The sequence below is a fragment of the Balaenoptera musculus genome, chromosome 20 (assembly GCF_009873245.2).
Source record: "Balaenoptera musculus isolate JJ_BM4_2016_0621 chromosome 20, mBalMus1.pri.v3, whole genome shotgun sequence".
Taxonomy (NCBI): domain Eukaryota; kingdom Metazoa; phylum Chordata; class Mammalia; order Artiodactyla; family Balaenopteridae; genus Balaenoptera; species Balaenoptera musculus.
The window spans coordinates 57120492-57141627 of record NC_045804.1 but is presented as its reverse complement, the minus strand read 5'-3'; the positions used below and the strand labels follow the sequence as shown (position 1 = coordinate 57141627).

At 48.9% G+C, this 21136-nt stretch overlaps 1 protein-coding gene across 7 annotated transcripts; it reads right to left on the bottom strand.

The window, feature by feature from the left end:
- Positions 1-9407: 9407 nt before the first annotated feature.
- On the bottom strand, positions 9408-20392 carry CENPV (centromere protein V). 7 transcript variants are annotated; one of them, XR_005017974.1, is made up of 8 exons: positions 19986-20392; positions 17848-17946; positions 17017-17097; positions 16570-16639; positions 14274-14465; positions 11755-11804; positions 10704-10818; positions 9692-9717 (listed from the first exon to the last, which is right to left on the bottom strand). XR_005017974.1 is itself a non-coding variant. In XM_036838102.1 (6 exons), the coding sequence occupies exons 1-6, from the start codon at positions 20354-20356 to the stop codon at positions 9593-9595; spliced, it is 861 nt and encodes a 286-aa protein (XP_036693997.1). In that variant the 5' UTR covers positions 20357-20392; the 3' UTR covers positions 9408-9592. The 7 variants fall into 7 exon arrangements, 3 of the variants coding, with proteins under 3 accessions (XP_036693997.1, XP_036693998.1, XP_036693999.1); XR_005017973.1 differs by lacking the exon at positions 9692-9717 and adding an exon at positions 11129-11196 and having other exon boundaries at positions 10703-10818; XR_005017976.1 differs by lacking the exon at positions 14274-14465.
- Between the last annotated feature and the right edge of the window lie 744 nt (positions 20393-21136).

The window sequence follows — 21136 nt, the reverse complement described above, 5'->3', positions numbered from 1 at the left end:
ATTTTGTGTATTACTCAGCCATAAAAAGAAATGAAGTGTTGACACATGCTGTAGCGAGGATGAACTCTGAAAAACATTACGCTAAGTAAGATAAGCTACGCACAAAAGGCCACCTACTGTACGAATCCATTTATATAAAATGTCCACAACAGGCAAATCCACAGAGACGGAAAGTAGATTGGTGTTTTCCAGGGGGTGGGGGTGGGGAAAAGGAGTGACTGCTGAGGAGTGTGGGGATTCTTTTGGGGATGTGCAGTGTTCTGTATTTGGCAGTGGTAAAGGCTGGACAACCTTGTGGATATATAAAAATCGCTGAATTCTATACATTAAAAGGGTAAATTTTATGGTGCATCAATTATATCTCAATTCAAGAAATAATACTGCATTAAAATGTTCTAGCTTACTCTAAGGATACGCACATGATAAAGCTGGCATCGCTCTCTGAACCTGGTGATACTCACCTTACCTGCTAGCCTAGTAAATCCTGCAGAGTACAAATCTTATTTGTACTTTAACCCAGTTTTAGTGCTTACTGCTTTTCTTTTTTTTTTTATGGGATTATTCCTCTAATATTTTTCTTTTTTTTACTTTTTTTCATGCTTGCTTTATTTATTTATTTATTTATTTATTTATTTATTTATTTATTATTTATGGGTGTGTTGGGTCTTCGTTTCTGTGCGAGGGCTTTCTCTAGTTGCGGCAGGCGGGGGCCACTCTTCATCGCGGTGCGCAGGCCTCTCACTATCGCGGCCTCTCTTTGTTGCGGAGCACAGGCTCCAGACGTGCAGGCTCAGTAGTTGTGGTTCACGGGCCTAGTTGCTCCGCGGGCTGTGGGATCTTCCCAGACCAGGGCTCGAACCCATGTCCCCTGCATTGGCAGGCAGATTCTCAACCACTGCGCCACCAGGGAAGCCCCACTGCTTTTCTTTAAAATATAGTGTTTAAAAGTTAAAAAAAAATTTAATGCAGGACATAAAACAAGACCTGAATAAATGGAGAACTGTACCACGTTCCCTGATAGAGAGATTTAATATAAAATCCTTACAAAGTTAATAAATAAACTGAATAGCACCAAATATATATAGTATATATAAGTTCCAATTTATAAATTTATATATTTACATGTTATATTCATCAATTCCCATTCTTACAAAGTTAACATATAAATTTAATGTAGTTGCAGTCAGAAGCTCAATAGATTATCTCTGGACTTGGATAAAATTATTTTTGAAATATATTAGAAGAGGAGATGTCCAAGAATAGCCAAAATATAAATATTAAAAATAATGCAGATATGGGACCTGCCTTTCTATACACTAAAACTTATAAACCCATTGCAACCAAAACAGTATGATACAAGCAAAGGAGTACACAGATGTTGGACAGAAGAGAAAATCCAGAAACAGATCCAAATTATATGAGCGCTACTGTACAGTAAAGGGGGCATTTCAACTCGGTGGAGGAACATTTAATAAATTGTTTCAGGATGGCTGGTCAGGCATTTGTAAGAAAACAAAGACTCCATACTTTACACCAAGTACAAAAATACACTGTACATGAATTACAGATTTATACATAAAAATCAAAACAATTAAAATATTGTTTAAGAAACTTGGGAGACTCTAAATGCGTATATACCTTGGAATGGGGCAGCCCTTACGAAGCCAGGCTGGAAACTCATAAAAGGAGTAAAGGAAAAAAACAGATATTTCACAAGTTTCTGAAATTAACAGGTATCACAGATGTGTTAATAGCCCAAATATATAAAGATTGATAAGAAAACATCCCAAAAGAAAAATGGATTAAGGATGGAAAATTCATGAAAGAGGAAATCTAAATGGCCATTAAACAGGAAACACTATTCAACCTCAGTAGTGGCTACAGATTAAGGCAAAGATGAAAATCTATTTTTCACTGAAGGTGGTGATTGGATTAAAGTAGGAGTTTTCCAGGGAAGAAAATGAAGAAGGCAGAGGATATGAATAGGTCTGCCCCCTCTCTCCCTCTCATTCTCTCTCTCTCTCTCACAAACACACACACACGAAATAAATGTGAAAAAAATCCCACTACTAACTAAAGGAACACAAATTATATGAAAATGCCATTTTCACTTATCTAATTTGCAAAGATGTCTATCAATAGTAACGCCCAGTGTTCTGTAGGTGAGGGAATGGACACATATATGCTGCTGGGGCAAACAGAAGATGGTGGAATCTTCTGGAAATCAGTACCTCAGAAATCTTTAAAATGTACATATCCCTGGACTCCACGTGCACTTATCCTTGGGAAGTAGAAATTCGTACAAAGATGCACAGATAGTTGTTTGATGTGCAGCACTGATCAGAGGGAAAACAGAATCAAGCAGCGAGAGCAATGATCTCCCGACTTTTGAGTTTTCAGTAATGTATATATTCTAAGTGCACATTATAAAACATACAGAAAAAAAAACTTTAAAGGATAAATAGGAATTCTAACATTTTCTTCCCACCCATAATGGACCACCTTGAGCACTTCCTTACGCTGGAGACCACCCGACCAGCCTATCGTGTAAAGTCAGTGAATCCTGGGAAAAGTGAGCCAGTCAAACTGTGTGGAGAGACAGACAGAACAGGACATTTATGCTTTTGGGCCCACAAGAGGTCGGGGAGCAGAAACATGGTTCTGGTTTGATCAGAGTGTTAAGGTCTTGGTCAAGTTTGAATCCTACAGGTACCCCTGCCAGGGGCTCCCATCCCTCGTGGACAGTATTACCAGGAAAATCTACATGAAGTGTAGTCAACTTCAGTAATTAAAAGCTGGATAACACGTGGTCTGATCCAGTGCCCCTGGGGGGAAGGTCTTGAGGAGTTTGGGAGCGGTGAGGTCTTCAAGGGAAAGGATCCCAGTGATCTACAGGGTTCATCAGAGTCTATGAGCACGGAATTGCTGAGGGTCGTTCCTCTACTGATCTAGGTCTACTCCGTATGGATGATCACGGTGGCAGCCTTGCTGCCTGAAAGGAAACCACCAGGAACAGCAGAAACGTGCTCTCCCGGAAGCCGTCTGCCAGCCTGGGCCCCGAGCAACGGCTGTGTCCTAGCGCCAAGGCTGCTCTCCCCGCCCGAGGGGAGCAATGGAGGGAGAGCTGGGGGTCCAAAGCAGCACTGGTCCGTGACCCGGGCCTTAAAGGGGTGAGGGTTGATTTCAGGAAAGAAAGAATCCTGGGAGAATCCCAGCGCTTGGATTTCCACCCACCACAGCTAGTTGAACTTGTCTTTTGGAAGTTCCTGCCACGTTTAGGACTGTTGCCTTCCTTTATGAATTCAGAAGGTGTACAACAAAGCTGTAACACGGATGCCCTCAGATTCCTCCACGGGGCATGTATGGGACTGTCACGTGACAGGCAGCTTCCTGGCCGCGAACAAAAGGAAAGCGACAGGTGCCAAGCTGCTACCGACAGCATCGAATGTTCCAAGGCACAGTCTTAGCCAGAGCTCCTTCTGGCCGGTATCACACTCTCGCCTTCTCTGAGCCCCAAGCATGTGGGAAAATACCAACGTCTAAGATGACAGACAGCTCAGGAGGCTGAAGCCGGGAGTCTCCACCCGGGGGCCCGCCCGGTGACCTCACTGCCGAGGGATACTTCCAGGAGGCTGGCTTAGAAAGTCACCAGAAGCTCAACAAGTAGCCGGATAAAATGTAACATACCAAAGACAACAGCATTCCTCTCCACCAGCAATAACCAACTGCAAAGTGGAGAAGAGATCCCGTTCACAAGGACGACCAAAAACCATAAGACATCCGGGAATAAACCTAGCACAGAATGCGCCGTCTGCACGGCTGCCACATGGAGAACAGCAGGAAGCTTGACAGAGGAGCAGAGAGGAGCAAAACCAACTGGTGAGATATCGCACTTTCCCAGAGGATAAAACTGAGTATTGTAAAGAAGCCTGTCCCCGCGCCCCCCCCAAATTAATTAATAAACTCAGCACGCTCTCAATCAATATATGGCACTCGATATACTAATTCTAAAATTCATCTGGAAGACAAAATAATCAAAGAATAATGAGGAAGATTTATTCTATCAGGTTTTTTAAAGCACATCATTAAACTTTAGGGATTTAAAATGCTTTGGTATCTGTGGGACTATAGAAAAATAAATTTTAAAAAAAAGTAGTGTCCAGAAACAACCTCATCTAGAACATGCATTTTAAATCAGTAAGGAATGGATGGATTACTCAGTGGAAGGGTCAGTGCAGTGGTTATCCATTTTGAGGGTGGGGAGCTGAACCCCAGCCTCATACCATAGACAAAAATAAAAAATGAAAACCACTCAGAAAAAAAAATCCAGACAGATTAAAGAGCTATATGTTAAAACAAAACCAAAAAAAGGCACCAAAAAACTATGAAAGCAGTAGAAGAAAATCTAGGTAGTTTATAAGCTCGATAGGAAGGTATTCCCAAACAAGATATAAATCACAAAAGCCAGGAAACAGAAAAGTCAGAATGCCATAAAGGAAGAAAAAAAAAAAAAAAAAAAGATAAAATTTGAGCACTTCAAAATCTAAAACCCTAATAAACAGAGAACAGTGACAAACTGTAAAAGAATATTTGCAAAATTCATCACAGGATTTATATCCTGAACATACAAAGCACCAAAAATTAATTTTAAAAATAGTATCTGAAACACATTATTTACTAATATTTTTTAACATGTGGATGGAAAAAAAAATAGCCCCAAAGAAAAATGGGCAAAGGACGTGATCAAGGAACTTATAGGACAGGAAATAAAAATGGGTCCAAAAACATAAAAGATGCTCAAACTCAGGGTAATCAGGAAAATGGAAACATAAAGAAATGAAACTGTTTCGCCCAACAGATTGGTCACAATTAAAAAGACCGATAACATCAGGTGTTGGTGAGGGCACTGCTATTTACAGGGTTCATGGACATTTTAGGGGCTGGTATATACTTTCTGAGGGAAACTGAGCATTTTTAATGTTTAAAATATGCATATCTTCAACCTAGCAATTCATCTTCTATAGCCTCAAATAATACACATGTACAAAGAGGCCTGTAAAAGGATGCTCACTGCCAACACTGATTGTAAAGCAGAAACTGGAAACCCTAATTTGCATTAAAAAAAAAAAAAGTTAGACTAGACCCATACTCTGCAAATCTATGTAATAGCCAATAATGAGGATTTGTATGTTGACATGAGATCAAGATGTTACCAAACAAAAATGCAAGTTGCAGAACAAAACGTACAGAATGCCATTTATGTTTTAAAAGAGACACAAAGGACTTCCCTGGTGGCACAGTGGTTAAGGATCTGCCTGCCCAAGAATATACAGTGGAGAAAAGACACCCTCTTCAATAAGTGGTGCTGGGAAAACCGGACAGCTACATGTAAAAGAATGAAATTAGAACACTCCCTAACACCATACACAAAAATAAACCCAAAATGGATTAAAGACCTAAATGTAAGGCCAGACACTATCAAACTCTTAGAGGAAAACATAGGCAGAACACTCTATGACATAAATCACAGCAGGATCCTTTTTGACCCACCTCCTAGAGAAATGGAAATAAAAACAAAAATAAACAAATGGGACCTAATGAAACTTAAAAGCTTTTGCATAGCAAAGGAAACCATAAACAAGGCGAAAAGACAACCCTCAGAATGGGAGAAAATATTTGCAAATGAAGCAACTGAGAAAGGATTAATCTCCAAAATGTACAAGCAGCTCATGCAGCTCAATATTAAAAAAAAAACAAACAACCCAATCCAAAAATGGGCAGAAGACCTAAACAGACATTTCTCCAAAGAAGACATACAGATGGCCAAGAAGCACATGAAAAGCTGCTCAGTATCACTAATTATTAGAGAAATGCAAATCAAAACTACAATGAGGTATCACCTCACACCCGTCAGAATGGGCATCATCAGAAAATCTACAAACAACAAATGCTGGAGAGGGTGTGGAGAAAAGGGAACCCTCTTGTACTGTTGGTGGGAATGTAAATTGATACAGCCGCTATGGAGAACAGTATGGAGTTTCCTTAAAAAACTAAAAATAGAATTACCATATGATCCAGCAATCCCACTACTGGGCATATACCCAGAGAAAATCATAATTCAAAAAGACACATGCACCCCAATGTTCACTGCAGCATTATTTACAATAGGCAGGTCATGGAAGCAACCTAAATGCCCATCGACAGATGAATGGATAAAGAAGTTGTGGTACATATATACAATGGAATATTACTCAGCCATAAAAAGGAACGAAACTGAGTCATTTGTAGAGACGTGGATGGATCTAGAGACTCATAGTGAAGTAAGTCAGAAAGAGAAAAGCAAATATCGTATATTAATGCATGTATGTGGAACCTAGAAAATTGCTACAGATAAACCGGCTTGCAGAAGTTGAGACACAGATGTAGAGAACAAACTTATGGACACCAAGGGGGGAAAACCGCGGTGGGGTGGGGATGGTGGTGTGCTGAATTGGGCGATTGGGATTGACATGTATACACTGATGTGTATAAAATTGATGACTAATAAGAACCTGCAGTATAAACAAACAAACAAAAAAACAACTAATACTAAACTTTCATTGGGTTATTTGTATGGAAATATGTTAATATAAATGTTTCAGACATTACATGAAATTTCTAAAAATCTTATATGTTCTGGTATAATGTTATGTCATAATTCTAGTTATTACTTTAAAATGTATATCTCAGAAATAACTAAATTTCCTTGTCAATTGCATTATTATGAACTTTCATCAAATCTTTAACCGTGGTCATTTTTAAGTCTTTTGTCATTTACAGACAGTTCTGGGTGTACTCTGATGCTTTTGCAAATATGTTCCTATAAAAGGGTTTCATCTTCAAGGAATTCATGGAAAAGACTCTGACAAGTACAGGTTTCTGGTAACTGACTATACTGCTGAACTGAATGAATAAGCATTTTCAGAACTCTAATGGAAAACTGATGAATTCATAGAAGTGCTAACAAAAGATCAAGATGAAAAAAAATTAATTACATGGGACTGAGTGAACTGATGAGGATGATTATAATTTTTGTGACTTTCTGTTTGAATTAAAAAAAAAAAATTCCCACAACGACTCAGAGGCAAAAAATATACAAATCAATTTTCACTGCAAAGTAAAGGAGCTGTTACAGTGGAAGATTACTGGACTGAATGTCAATATTATGACATAGTATGAGTGTGTTTCGTGTTTGGTAATTGCAATAATTGTTGCTTTTGTTGTGGTCATCCACTTACAATGCTTGGTGTCAGTTTATTTATGTCTTGTAAAAATAAAATACAGTGTGTGTGTGTGTGTGTGTGTGTGGAAAAAAAAAGTCATGTACCACAATGTTCACTGCAGCACTATTTATAATAGCCAGGACATGGAAGCAACCTAACTGTCCATCAACAGAGGAATGGATAAAGAAGATGTGGCATATATATACAATGGAATATTACTCAGCCATAAAAAGAAACAAAATTGAGTTATTTGTAGTGAGGTGGATGGACCTAGAGTCTGTCATACAGAGTGAAGTAAGTCAGAAAGAGAAAAACAAATATCATATGCTAACACATATATATGGAATCTAAAAAACAAAACAAAAAAATGGTCATGAAGAACCTAGGGGCAAGACGGGAATAAAGATGCAGACCTACTAGGGAATGGACTTGAGGATACGGGGAGGGGGAAGGGTAAGCTGGGACAAAGTGAGAGAGTGGCATGGACATATATACACTACCAAACGTAAAATAGATAGCTAATGGGAAGCAGCCGCATAGCACAGGGAGATCAGCTTGGTGCTTTGTGACCACCTAGAGGGGTGAGATAGGGAGGGTGGGAGGGAGGGAGACGCAAGAGGGAAGAGATATGGGGATATATGTATATGTATAACTGATTCACTTTGTTATAAAACAGAAACTAACACACCATTGTAAAGCAATTATACTCCAATAAAGATGTTAAAAAAAAAGAGAAAAGGCAGTCCACCAAAAAAAAAAAAAAAAAAAAAAAAGAATCCACCTGCCAATGAAGGGGACACAGGTTCGAGCCCTGGTCCGGGAAGATCCCACATGCTGCGGAGCAACTAAGCCCGTGCGCCACAACTACTGAGCCCGCGCTCTAGAGCCCGCAAGCCGCAACTACTGAGCCCAGGTGCCACAACTACTGAAGCCTGTGCGCCTAGAGCCCATGCTCCACAACAGTAGAGGCCACTGCAGTGAGGCCCACGCACCGCAATGAAGAGTAGCCCCTGCTCGCTGCAACTAGAGAAAGCCCGCGCGCAGCAACAAAGACCCAACGCAGCCAAAAGTAAACAAATAGATAAATTTTAAAAATAAAATAGTATTAAAGAGACACAAAACTATGTGTTTTATATATCGTTGCAAGAGGGAAGGCAGGTCAGAGGGGACATTCACTGCACCAGGATATACTGTTTCACCCATACAACTTTTTACCAGCTTCTTCCAACCGGCTGTCAGCTGACATGGTGACCACACGGAAGCCCAGTCAGTGCGTCTGTATTTCCCCCCCCCGCCCCTTTTTCTGGTCTATTCTATGTCCCAGGTCATTTCATGATTCACCTTCCTAAAGCAAAGAGCAATTATTTATTGGGTGTTTGCCGTTATGTATATACCCAGCATTTGGTAATGGAAGAATGCTTTAGGAAAGCATCTTGTAATAAAAAGCACTGATTATAACAGGAAGTGACATGAGACACAGAGAGTAGGGACAGGGAACCAGTCAAAAGGCTTCCCAACGTCTGTAAGATAAAGACCCAGGACCGTCTGCAGCCGTTGGCTTCGACGCATTTTTCTGACCCACTGCTTCTTCCCACCACAAGACTCCAGAGTGACCTGGCTTTACCCTGTGCCCGGACCTCTGTCCACAGCTACTTCTCCCTTCTCTCTTCCCAAATCTTGCTTCCTTTAAAAACACAGGCTCAAAGGTGTTATTTATGGGTAGAGGGGCTCAGTTGTGCAAGATGAAGAGCCGTGGAAATCGGAGACACAAAAACATGAATGTACTCAGCACTGCTGAGCTGTGTGCTAAAAATGGTGAAGACGGTCAAGTTTATGTTATGTGTATTTTACCACAACTGGGACAAAAAAGAAGAAATCAGAAGCTGATTTACCTCTCAAAAAAAAAAAAGCCTCCAATCACACTCCCTGCAGGTCTCCTAGACGCTCGTTCTCTTCCCAGCTCGGTGACCCGCGATCATTCACCACGGCGCGTTTCTAACAGCCCCTAAGTTTGTCTCCTGACCCCGCCTCCCTCCCGACGTGGCTGCAGGCGCCAGAACAGTGCTCAGTAAACACCTGCCGCTCAGTGACGGGCCTCAGCAGCGAGGTCAACGTCCAGAGAAAATGATAAACCGCAGTAACCGCTTTAGTGTTAAAAATATTTATTTTTCTAAAAGATCACACAAAAGTCGGGAAGAGATAGAAGGGTGTCAGCTAGCCTATGTCAAAATCTGAGCCGAGGGAGGACAGGAGCTGCCTGGAGACACTGGGGCCGGAGCCGACCGCGGAGACGGGGCGGCCGGGGCCCCCGTGCGGGACGGGGCAGGGGCTCACTCCTTAGACATGCTCTTGATGGTCTTGTGCTCCTTGATGGCCTTCTCCCAGTCGCTGCCGTTGAACTCCTCGACCACCACGCTGCGCACGGTGCCCTCGTCCAGGCAGTGGGGGGCGATCCCTACAGGGAAGCCAGGGGGGCGTGAGACCCGGCAGCGGGCTGGCTCTCAGACCAACCCAGCCCGCGGGTGTCGCGGGAGGCGGGCTCTCCGAGGGGCCCTGCGCCCCGCCCCTGGCCCACTCCCCCCATCTCTCAGATGGGGGCCAGAGACTCGCGGCTGGGCCACCCTCAGTACCAAGCTGGGAGGACAAAGGCGGGGGAGGCCTCGAGCCCAGAGCCACGTCTGCCCGGCAGCCTGGAGGCTTCACACGCCTGGTCCAGGGCTCGGAGGGACAGCTTTCTGAGCATTAAACACCGCCCCATGCGTACAGGAAGGTCAGCAGGAAAGACTCTCCGTGTGACAGATGGGGAGCAAACAGGAGCTGCTAGGGGAGAACGGCGGGGGGGGGGGGCGGGAAGGGCGGGGGTGACGTCACGCGCTCCGCCCGCCCCCCCCCCCCCCCCCAAGGCTCGAGGCTGTCGCAGCCGCCCCACTGCAGCTCTGGAGGCTGCGTCTCTGCGGGACCGGGATTCCAGGAGCTTCCTCCACGGCTACGTCCCACCCGATTCGCACGGCGGCTGGTGTCATTCTCGACAACTGTCTAAGGTGGGACGGTCTGCCCCCAGATCTAAGGAGGACCCGAAGACGGGCTTGGGGTTTCCGTGCTTGTGTTCGAACAAACCCAATTTTTTAACTGGCATCATCCCTGCTCCTCACTCCCTCTCCCGCCCCCAGGCCCCCGGCCTCCCCCCGGCCTCTCTCTACCCTCCACGTCAGCCCCGGCAAAGTCCAGCTCCCTCGGCGGCAGGAAACGCGAGTCAGGATCCGGGTGGTCTCGGAAGGGCCAGGGCCAGGAGAGAGCTCTGCTGGTGAGCCCCGTTCCTCACCCTCGTGTGAGGGGCCTGGCCGGGCAGGAGGCAGCCTGTGACACCAGCGCGCCCCCCCAGGCTTCCCATCCGCGTGGCCGCAGGGCGTCGGTGCCCCGAGCTTGGCCCCCTTCACTCACCGAAGCCTCCGGGGTTGGAGCGGGGAGAATAAAAGCTCTGGACGCCGCACCTCTTACAGAAGGTGTGCTGCGCCTTGTGGGTGTTGAAGGTGTATGTGGTGATGCTCTCGGCTCCCTGAGGGACACAGACAAGGCGCTTCAGTCGTCGTTTACAAAGACAAGTCGTGCAAAAGGCTCAGTGGGGAAACCCTCTCGCCAGGCTCCCGGGGTCACGTCCAACCTGAGGTCGGGGCCCCACGTGCACGGCCCAGAGACCCGTCAGCCTGGAGTGTGACAGCTCAGGGCTTCTCCCTAGTCAGCTGCACACACACACCCCGGCCTCGAGCTTGCCCTGCATCCCCGGCCTAAACGGGGGGGTGTCAGCCGAGGGACTGGGTCCCCGTGTCCCCAAACAGCACCACTCAAGGTCCTAAGAACACACTCACTGGACTCAAATTCATCTACAAAGGACCAAGTAGGAGAGAACATCTGCCAGACGTCACAGGCTAATTTCCTTAATGGAGAACACAAACGGGAAACTGGTCAGAGGACGTGAACAGACAGTTCAGAGAAATGGGGAAAACAAATCTCTCTTTAACCTGTGACATGATAACCACACTCACAAACTGCAATGAGGTATTTTTCACTGTCGGGGCAAAAATTAAAAAGTGAGCTACAATATCAAAAAAACAAACAACCCAATCCAAAAATGGGCAGGAGACCTAAACAGACATTTCTCCAAAGAAGATATACAGATGGCCAACAAACACATGAAGAGATGATCAACATCACTAATCATTAGAGAAATGCAAATCAAAACTACAATGAGGTATCACCTCACACCGGTCAGAATGGCCATCATCAAAAAATCTACAAACAATAAATGCTGGAGAGGGTGTGGAGTAAAGGGAACCCTCTTGCACTGCTGGTGGGAATGTAAATTGATACAGCCACTATGGAGAACAGTATGGAGGTTCCTTAAAAAACTAAAAGTAGAACTACCGTACGACCCAGCAATCCCAATACTGGGCATATACCCTGAGAAAACCATAATTCAAAAAGAGTTACGTACCACAATGTTCATTGCAGCTCTATTTACAATAGCCAGGACATGGAAGCAACCTAAACGCCCAACGACAGACGAATGGATAAAGAAGACATGGCACATATATACAATGGAATATTACTCAGCCATAAAAAGAAACGAAACTGAGTTATTTGTAGTGAAGTGGATGGACCTAGAGCCTGTCACACAGATTGAAGTCAGAAAGAGAAAAACAAATATCGTATGCTAACACATATATATAGAATCAAAAAAAAAAAAAGGGTCTCATGAACCTAGGGGCAGGACAGGAATAAAGATGCAGACGTAGAGAATGGACTTGAGGACACGGGGAGGGGGAAGGGTAAGCTGGGATGAAGTGAGAGAGTGGCATGGACATATATACACTACCAAGTGTAAAATAGATAGCTCGTGGGAAGCAGCCACATAGCACAGGGAGATCAGCTCGGTGCTTTGTGACCACCTAGAGGGGAGGGATAGGGAGGGTGGGAGGGAGACGCAAGAGGGAGGGGCTATGGGGATATACGTATGCATATAGCTGATTCACTTTGTTATACAGCAGAAACTAACAGAACATTGTAAAGCAATTATACTCCAATAAAGATGTTAAAAATAAAACACAATACCTTAATATAAGCCTAAGGTATATGCGTATTATAGGTAATTGAAAGTTGTAGTTAATTTGAGGGCTAATACAATTTTTACGTTTAAAAAAAAAAAATGGGCTTCCCTGGTGGCGCAGTGGTTGAGAATCTGCCTGCCAATGCAGGGGACACGGGTTCGAGCCCTGGTCTGGGAAGATCCCACATGCCGCGGAGCAACTGGGCCGGTGAGCCACAACTACTGAGCCTGCGTGTCTGGAGCCTGTGCTCCGCAACAAAAGAGGCCGTGACAGTGAGAGGCCCGCGCACCGCGATGAAGAGTGGCCCCCGCTCGCCACAACTAGAGAAAGCCCTCGCACAGAAACGAAGACCCAACACAACCAAAAATAAATAAATAAATAAATAAATAAATTTAACAAAAAAAAAAACAGGGAGCTAACTCGATATCGCGTGTGTAGAGAAACACGCACTCGGATACGAGTCACAGGAATGTAAATCCATAAATTTGGTAACGTCTACTAAAATTTTAAAATGCAGGGACGTCCCTGGTGGTCCAGCGGTAAAGAATCTGCCTTCCAATGCAGGGGACGCAGGTTCAATCCCTGGCTGGGGAACTAAGATCCCACATGCCTCGGGGCAACTAAGCCCATGCACCGCAACTACAGAGCTTGTGCACCACAACTAGAGCTGACACGCTGCAACCCCTGGGCCCACGCATTCTGGAGCCCGCACGCCACAACTAGAGAGAAGCCTGCGTGCAGCAACGAAGACCTGACACAGCCAAAAAAATAAAATATTTAAAAAAAAAAAAAGAATTTAAAATGCACATATTCTTTAACACAGCAATTCCACTTCTAGAAATGTATCCTGCAATTAAAATTCCGTATTTTATCCAATGACATGTATGTAGATGTTAATGCAGCATTTGTAAAGGCTAAACGTTAGAAACTCTGAAACTGTCCATCAACAGAAGACTGGTTAAAGCAATCATGGACGGGCATAAAAATGGAATCTCAGCAAGTTTTGGAAAAAATAAGGCAGTTCTACTTACAAATACTACTAGGAAACAATCTCCAAGGTTACAAAGTTAAGTGCAAAGGCAAGGTTTAAAACAATTTGTATAGCATACTAACACTCCTATTTTTAAAAAGCATACATACATCCTGGCATATGCTTTTAAAGAAAGCAGCAGTTTCTCTCCAGGGAGACACTGGGGGGCTGAAGGGTCAGAGCTTTATTACGGGTCTTCCCCGGCCACCACGGGAGACAGGCCCTCAGAGCTGCATCGAAAGACTGTTCCCAGGGGGGCCTCTTCTCACCCCACAGGGAGGCCGCAAAGAACAGCCAAGGGGTCCCAAACCTTGCAGAGTTATCTGAGCGTACGCCTTCCCCCAGGAAACCCTCGGGAGGCCTGAGAAGCCGGCTCGCAGCCTCCTGGACCTCATTCAGCACGAGGGCCCACCGGTGACACGCAGACCCCGTCCCGTAGTGTCCACACGTCCACCTGCCTGACCCCCACCCCGCTTGCCGCTGCAGCGCGTGGTCCATCGTCATGACGCTGCTATACGCTCACCCTCCCTGCTCGTTTCTTCTGTCTTCCTGCCCAATGAGAAATCACCAGTGTCCACCACGTGACAAACCTAACGGTTACTTCTCCTGACCCCCGGATTCTCGTCCCTCTGAACCTGGCCCTCGGTACCACTCCCTCCGTTCTGAGGACACCCCGCCCTGCAGGCTCCTCCTCCCTCCCCACCGGCCGTCCTTCCCGGGCCCCTCCGCTCCGCTCCCTGTACGTGCTGGGTCCCGGGCCCCCGCGTGTTTGGCTGCACCGTCTGCCCAGCTGCCCTCACCCCACGACTCCAGACACACGTGCGTGCGGCTGCCCGCCCCCCGGCTCCGCCGCTGTCGGCGCCCACGACGCTTCACCTCAACCTTCTCAAGAAGGAGCTGAGTCCAGCACCCTCCGCGCCGGCTTCTCCCCCAGGACCTGGCGTCTCCAGGCGACCGGCCGCTCGGAGGCCCAACCTCCTTCTCCGCTCTTCACACCCCGTCCTTCCTCTCGAGCAGCGGCTCTCAGCGTGTGGTCCCAGGACCAGCCGCGTCACCGTCACCTGAGAACTTGCGAGAAACGTCCATCTTGTGCCCACCCCGCCCCCCAAGACCTGCACAGTCAGGAGGGGGCCCAGCGACTTGTCTAACGAGCCCTCCGGTGGCCGTGCACACCCTGGACTCCGAGAACCACCCGCTCCAAAACACACCTCCAATGACCACTGTCTGCCCGTCCCCACGACTGCCACCCTCTCCCGGCCGCCCCCTGCCTCCGTACTCTGCTCCTCACCATCCGCTCTGCACGCGGCGGCCACCGCGTGCTTTTCCAACACTGAAGCACATCTCGTCCCCGCCCCGCTTAAAACCCTCCCCAGGCTTCTCTCTCCAGAGGACAAAACCTGCCTCCTCATCCGCTCCGGCCTCTCTCCAGCCCCAGCTCGGTCCGCTGGTTCACCTCCACCCTGCGGCCACCCTCCGGCCACGAGGGCCACCGTGCAGCTCCTCGGACACGCCGAGCGGCCCCCCGGCGCCGTGCCCGCCCCGTGCCCAGGACCCCCACGCCTCGGCCATCGAAGCGCCAGCGGGGCCTGCCTAGCCGCCAAGACTCGCCACTGGCCAGCCTCCGTCACGCTGCCCCGCTCCGACCCTCCACAGGGCGCTTCCGGGCCTCGTCCTATTCCTCCGTCTCCCCCATGAGGCGTGAGATCCCAGGGACAAGGGTCTTGTCTGCCACGACAGCTGCGGGGTTTCAGTGGAACGGAGCCTGGCACACAGCAGCTGCCCCATAAACACTGCTGAATCAAGGAAGGAGGTTTGTACTTAAAGAACAAACGGAAAACTGCTCTCTCCTTCACCAGGCCAGGCGGAAGAAGAGAGCGGTGCTCGAGACGCCAGGGCGACGCCGGAGCAGGCCCACGGGGGTGGGATGGCGGGGCGCTGCCAACTCCGAGGCCGCGAGCCCCCGGCCACCCGCGTGTCTTCGGGAGCCGCCTATCTTGCGGGGCTGGGGCCACAGCCTCCAGCTGGCACCCGAGGGGGGCTCGCGGGAAAGACGAGGGCAGATCCGCTGCCCGCCGGCGCTCCCACCCCGACCAGACGCCCACCCCAGGATCGAGGGCAGACACAGACAAGGAGCCACCCTGGCCCGAAGCGTCTGGAATTAAATCTCAGCTTTTCCTCCCAGACACTCACCGAGGGGCCACTGGATGCCGAGGCCCCGGGGCCAGGAGCGCAGACTCGACCAGAGGTGGTTCCGGGAAGCCCTCCCGACCCGCCACGCACAGCGCACTACGCCCAAGGCGAGGCGTCTGTCGGCCCCGTTGGGGCAACGGGAGCGGAGGACCGGCCAGAGCCCCGCCCCGCCCCCCCGGAGCAAAGCACGCCGAAGCTTTTAAACGTTTGTGTTCTCTGACCGGAGATTTTACTTCCAGGAGAATTGATCCAAAGAAATAATGTCTAAACTATCAAAGATTTATACACAGGGAGGTTTACGACAGCACTGCACTTAACCTATAAGTTCAAACGTAGAAGGTCGCTCGTGGTACATTCACGCAACGAAATATGCTACAGACACAGCAAGAAACGTATAAGTAAACTACGAAACAGTTGTAGGCGCGGGGAGAGGCCAGGGGCCTGCGGGCCAGTGGAGGGGAGGCCTTTCACCGTGTATGTATCTACTCTGTACCTTGCAAATCCGGTACCAAGCACAAAAAATTCCCCCAAATACTAAAGTTAAAAATCTTTTCAATCATTTATTTTTCATCGGGAAATGATAAAAGTCAGTTATAAAGCAGATAAAAAGGTAAAATTCTACCTTGATAAAAACATACACGATTTATTTAGATGTATTCATCCACGTCCAAAATAACATGCAAGGATATTCAGCAGAACACAACCAGTGGTTACCTTTGATTGACAGGATTTGGGTGATCTTATTTATTTTTGATTCTCTGTGTTTGTACATGTTTCCACTGTAATATCAAATATATATCCAAAAATACTGGCTTGGCCAAAAAGTTCGTTCGGGTTTTTCCATAACATCTCACGGAAAAACTCAAACTTTTTGGCCAACCCAATATAAAGGGGGGAATGAAAGCTGGGTGACAGGGGAACGCATACGGCCCGGGAGGCCCCCTGCGCCTGGCACCCTGTAAGCCCCACTCACAACACTCACCTTGAGGAGCTTGAAGCGAGAGGCCGGAACAATGAAGTGTCTATTCTGCTTCTTCTTGCAAATGCTGCAGCTACAGCAAGACAAGAGCAGACCCCAGACTGTGAACGACCACCTGCACCCTCTGAGTTCCCCCGGGGGCCCAACCTGCCCCGTCCCAGGAGCCAGCTGACCCCTGAGGTGAAGCCCCTTGCAGCGCCGTCCCAGGAAGGGCAGCTGGGGCAGGCGGGCCAGCGGCCTGGGGCCTCTGCTCCGCGTGTGCAGGAGGGCCCGCGGGTCCCACAGCCAGCAGTGCAGGCCACGCCCCCCTCAGGAAACCAGGACCCGGAGAGCCACACTCCTGCCGCCCACCCCTGGCTTACTACGGTGAAGGGAACTGCTGGCTTCTGGAGACAGTAGAAAACAAGCATCAGGCAGAGCTACGACCTTCTGCCCCTGGGGTATCCTCACCAGAAACGGACAAGGAAGCTTAGGTTTCCCTCTGTCCTCATCTGCACGTCACAGAAAGCCCAGGGCCACGTCAAACAGGTCCTCAGAATCACATCCTCAGAATTAAATATAAGTGTCCCCCCCACCCCGTTTTAGTCCACCTTTTAAAAAACTCTAATTTCATGTAAAATCCTCTAACAACTTATTCCAGGGGCTGCTTCAATCTGGACCGCACTGCTTAGTAGCAGGGTCAGCTCCCCGTGGGAGGAATGCCACGGTACTTTCTTATTTATTCTTCACATATAATTCAGGCACCACAGCACCAAGGGACAAAAGGACTGGATACTGTTGCATAATCAGTTACACACCAACTGCCAGTCAGAGGTCAGAGCCTGGAGACCCTGTTCTATCACAAGGCCCGGGAGGTGCTGACAGCAGGCGCTCCACGATCCTGGCAGCACTGCCTGCCTCACCTGGAGCAACGGGGCCAGGTGGCCTGGGGCATGGCACGCTTCCAGGGGCACACGCCCTCACCTCACCTCACCTCACCCAACTCCCGAAGACTCCGCTCAAGGCCTTTCATTCAGTGCCCAGCCGGACGGTCTCTGGGGAAGCAGTCCCACCACCAGCCCCCCGCCCCTGCACCGGTGTCTCTGGGGCACTCTGCTGGGCACAAGTCGAGGGCCCTGCTCCACATCCCCTGGGGCTGTGCTGCAGGACTGAGCTGTGTCACACACAGCAGGCTGTTCTTTTTAGCCTCCCACCCCCCTCGTCTTTAAAACTTTTTTCATTAATGAAAACATCTAACACAACTTCTAACGTCTAAGCAACTTGGGAAGAGAAAACACTCACTTGCAGTCAAAGATGTGCAGGTCTGCGGAGGCCCAGACTTCAAAGCGAACCGCCCCACAGTGGCAGCCTCCTGTGTGTTTCACCAGGCCCTGGTATTCACTGAAGGGAACACAAATCAGGAAGATGAGGGTTTCTGAATAGTCAGGCCATGGTTGAAAGAAAGAAGCAAGATGGGACAGAAGTCTTTACGGGACAACCAGACGCATTCCTGCTTCTGAGGAGGCACTGTCAGTTCTATAAAAGGATTCAGTACCTTCTTTGTCTGTGAGCTCTCTTTTTTCCACTTCTATTTTGTTAAGTCGTAAAATAAAGCATTCCAAAGTATGGAAAAAAGAGAATTGGGTGGAGGATCCTAATCCAGCCACCCGAACGTTTTGATTTACATGGCAAATACTTATTAAGATTTTTTACGAGCGAGGCACTGGGGAGAAGGCAGTAAACAAGATACAGCAGATGTGGTCCTGGCCTTAGGGACCTGGAGCAGACATCAAACAAATTAACTGAAGAGCTACATGACCTGTGATAAAGGCGTACAGGCTGCCATGAAAAAGAAAGGAGACCTGACCGAGTCTGGAGAAAGTTAACAAAAGGCTCCTGTAATTCTGCTGTATTCTCCTCCGGTATTTTGCATATACGTGGCTTTTTACAGAGCTATCCGTACACATTACGTACAACTTTAATCTTTTTAAAACTTATAAGTCAGGCCCTTCATTGAACATTATTAAGATTTGATAAATATCATCCAACTGTTTTCCAAAAGGGCTGAACACTCTTATCAGTAATGATTGAGAAAACATTTCACTGAATCTTCTCAAGCAATAATTACAGGAAAAATAGCTCGCTGCAGTCTTATTTTGCATTTATTTGGTTACCAAGACTGAATGCTTTTTCACGTTTCTGTACAAGTTGACTCCGTTAATTTGATGTACTTTTTTCTGCAGACACAAATAATGCTTACGGTAAAAAACACAAACATTACAACATTTGATAATGTAAAAAATGAAAGTCTCTTAAGTCCTAACACCCAGAGGGATCCACAGTTAACTGTTTGCTCTATGTTCCTGAGACTATTTTCCGTACAATAATGTTTTAACAATAACAGCGATTATTGTTTAATATATTCTTTTTAATTTACTGAGTTTTGGTTTTTTAACAAATGTATGTAACTTGCGCCTATCTGATAGGTTTTAAAAAATCTCATCTTTTCATGTCAACTTTTAAAAATCTTTTTCTTGGCCATTTATCAGTTTGTTTTAAAGTATAAATTCAAACTTTCGTTCTACGTTTCTGACATCTTTATATTCCCCACACTGAGCAGTAGCTGGCACACCTTAGCTCAAAAACACTGAATGATGTATACTGAAAAATGTTCAGCCTATAGTCCAAGATGATGAACCAAAAAGTAAAGCACACGGAAAACCCAATATTCCATCTCTGAGAAGACTCGTCCTAATGAAGAGAATTTCTTACGGAACAAAGACAAAGGAACATTTTTGTTCAAGAAAAGGAGTAATCCTCAGGTTGCTATGCAATTGTTAGGTTGCTGTGTTTTCTCTGAGGTTTTCTAGCATAAGACGACTGATTCTGAGATATTTAGGGCGCTAAACTACTTCTCGGTAGCACAACTGTGCTACGGGGCAGGGGCCCCGTCTGGAGACGACGAGGCGCCCCCCAGAGCTAACAGCTCACTGCGAGCTCCACGGACCCTCCGAAGTCCTCCTCCGGCCGCCGGGGAGCCGGGGGTCCTCACCCCGCGGCGGCAAAGCCGGGGGACGCGGAGCCCCGGCCCTCGGGCGCCCGCGGCGGTTCCGAACCCGGGCGGCCCGCGCGCTCCTCCCCGCCGCCCGGCTCCGCGCAGGGCGCGCGCAGTAACAGGGGCCACCGGCCTCCCGGGCGGCTCCGAACTGTCCCAGCGCCTCTCACCCCGGCCCTGCCCCCCCACCCCAGCCGCTCTCCAAACACACGTGCGCAAACACAAAAGCGGCTCGGGGACCGGAGAGCCGGAACGACCCTCTTCGCGGGAAGGCCGCCGCCTTGGCGCGCGGCGCTGGCCGAGCGGGGAGGCCTTTGTCCGGCCGGTGCGCGGCTCGGGCGCCGCGGGGACGTTACAGGCGCCGGCCCGGCCGCGCCGCACTCACTAGGTGTCCAGCAGCAGCTTGGCGGCGCCCTCGAAGCTGAGCCTCTGCCGCTTCTGGAACGTCTCCCAGCGCTCCCGCTGCTCGCCCAGGTCCAGCTCGGACGCCGAGGGCGCCGCGGGCGGAGGCGGGGGCAGCGGCGGCTCCGGCGGCGGCTCTCCGGGGCCCGCCTCCTGCGCCCGAGGCGACGACTGCGGCCGCCGCTTGGCCGACGGCTGCCTCGCCGCCGCCCGGCTCCCACCCCCGGCCTGGCCCGCGGGCCTCCGTGCGCGGTCGGCGCCGGGGGCCGAGGCGGCGGCCGCGGGGGCCCTGGAGACCCCGGACCGCTTCTGCCCGCGTGGCTTGGCCGCCGCGCCGCTCCTCGCCCGCCGCATGGCTCCCGCACCCTGGCGCGCAGGCCTCTCCGCCGCGCGTTCCCGTTCCGCCGCGCGCCCGCTGCGCCCCGCGCGCGCCCGCCGCCCGCGCGCCCGCTGCCCCGTCTGCGCAGGGGGCGCTGCGCCCGCCTGCCCCGCCCGGCCCCGGCCCGGGCCCCGGCCCCCTCCCCGACCCGCTCCTGGCCACAGCTCAGCGCACCCACCCCGCCCGCCCGCCGCGGGGCCCACACCTGCGTCGCTCCGGCCGGCAGGCCTTGCGGGACCGCGCCTCTGGCCTCGGCTCCCGACACGCGGAGCCTGCTTGCACCTGCCGAGGCGCCTCCGGGGCCCTTGAACCCCGAGGGCTTCTTCCTGCCTTCCTGAGGCCTGGGTCACCCTGAATTCACAGCCACATCCCAGCAGGGGCCCGGGGGCAACTTCATCTCCAAGATGAGGACAGCACCTTCCTGGCCGGAGCCATCGCGTGCCTGAATGAGCTAATCAATGTGGGTAAATGGCCAGGCAGCTGCAACTGCAGGACAGGTAGCAGCTGAAATCAAGAGTTCTTAAACTTGGGCTTTCCTGCCAGATTATAAAACAGCGTCTTCAGGATCTCGATGGTCAACAGATTTTTTTCAATTTAATAAATGAACTCCGCACCAAATCCCATTATCGTTTTGTTCAACACAGCACCAAAGTTTAAACACAAAATCACGAGAACCACTGATGGAACCCAAGTCTTTTACAAACCTATTTTGTTGCTCTATTTTATTCATATCTTAAAAGAAATAACATTTTCAT

Coding starts and splice junctions, on each gene's coding strand:
- CENPV (XM_036838102.1), bottom strand. CDS start 20,356: ATGCGGCGGGCGAGGAGCGGCGCGGCGGCCAAGCCACGCGGGCAGAAG. Junction 10,819..16,569: donor CTCGCTTCAAGCTCCTCAAG/GTGAGTGTTGTG, acceptor TGTGTCCCTCAG/GGAGCCGAGAGCATCACCAC. Junction 9,718..10,703: donor CTCCAACCCCGGAGGCTTCG/GTGAGTGAAGGG, acceptor GCTTCCCTGTAG/GGATCGCCCCCCACTGCCTG.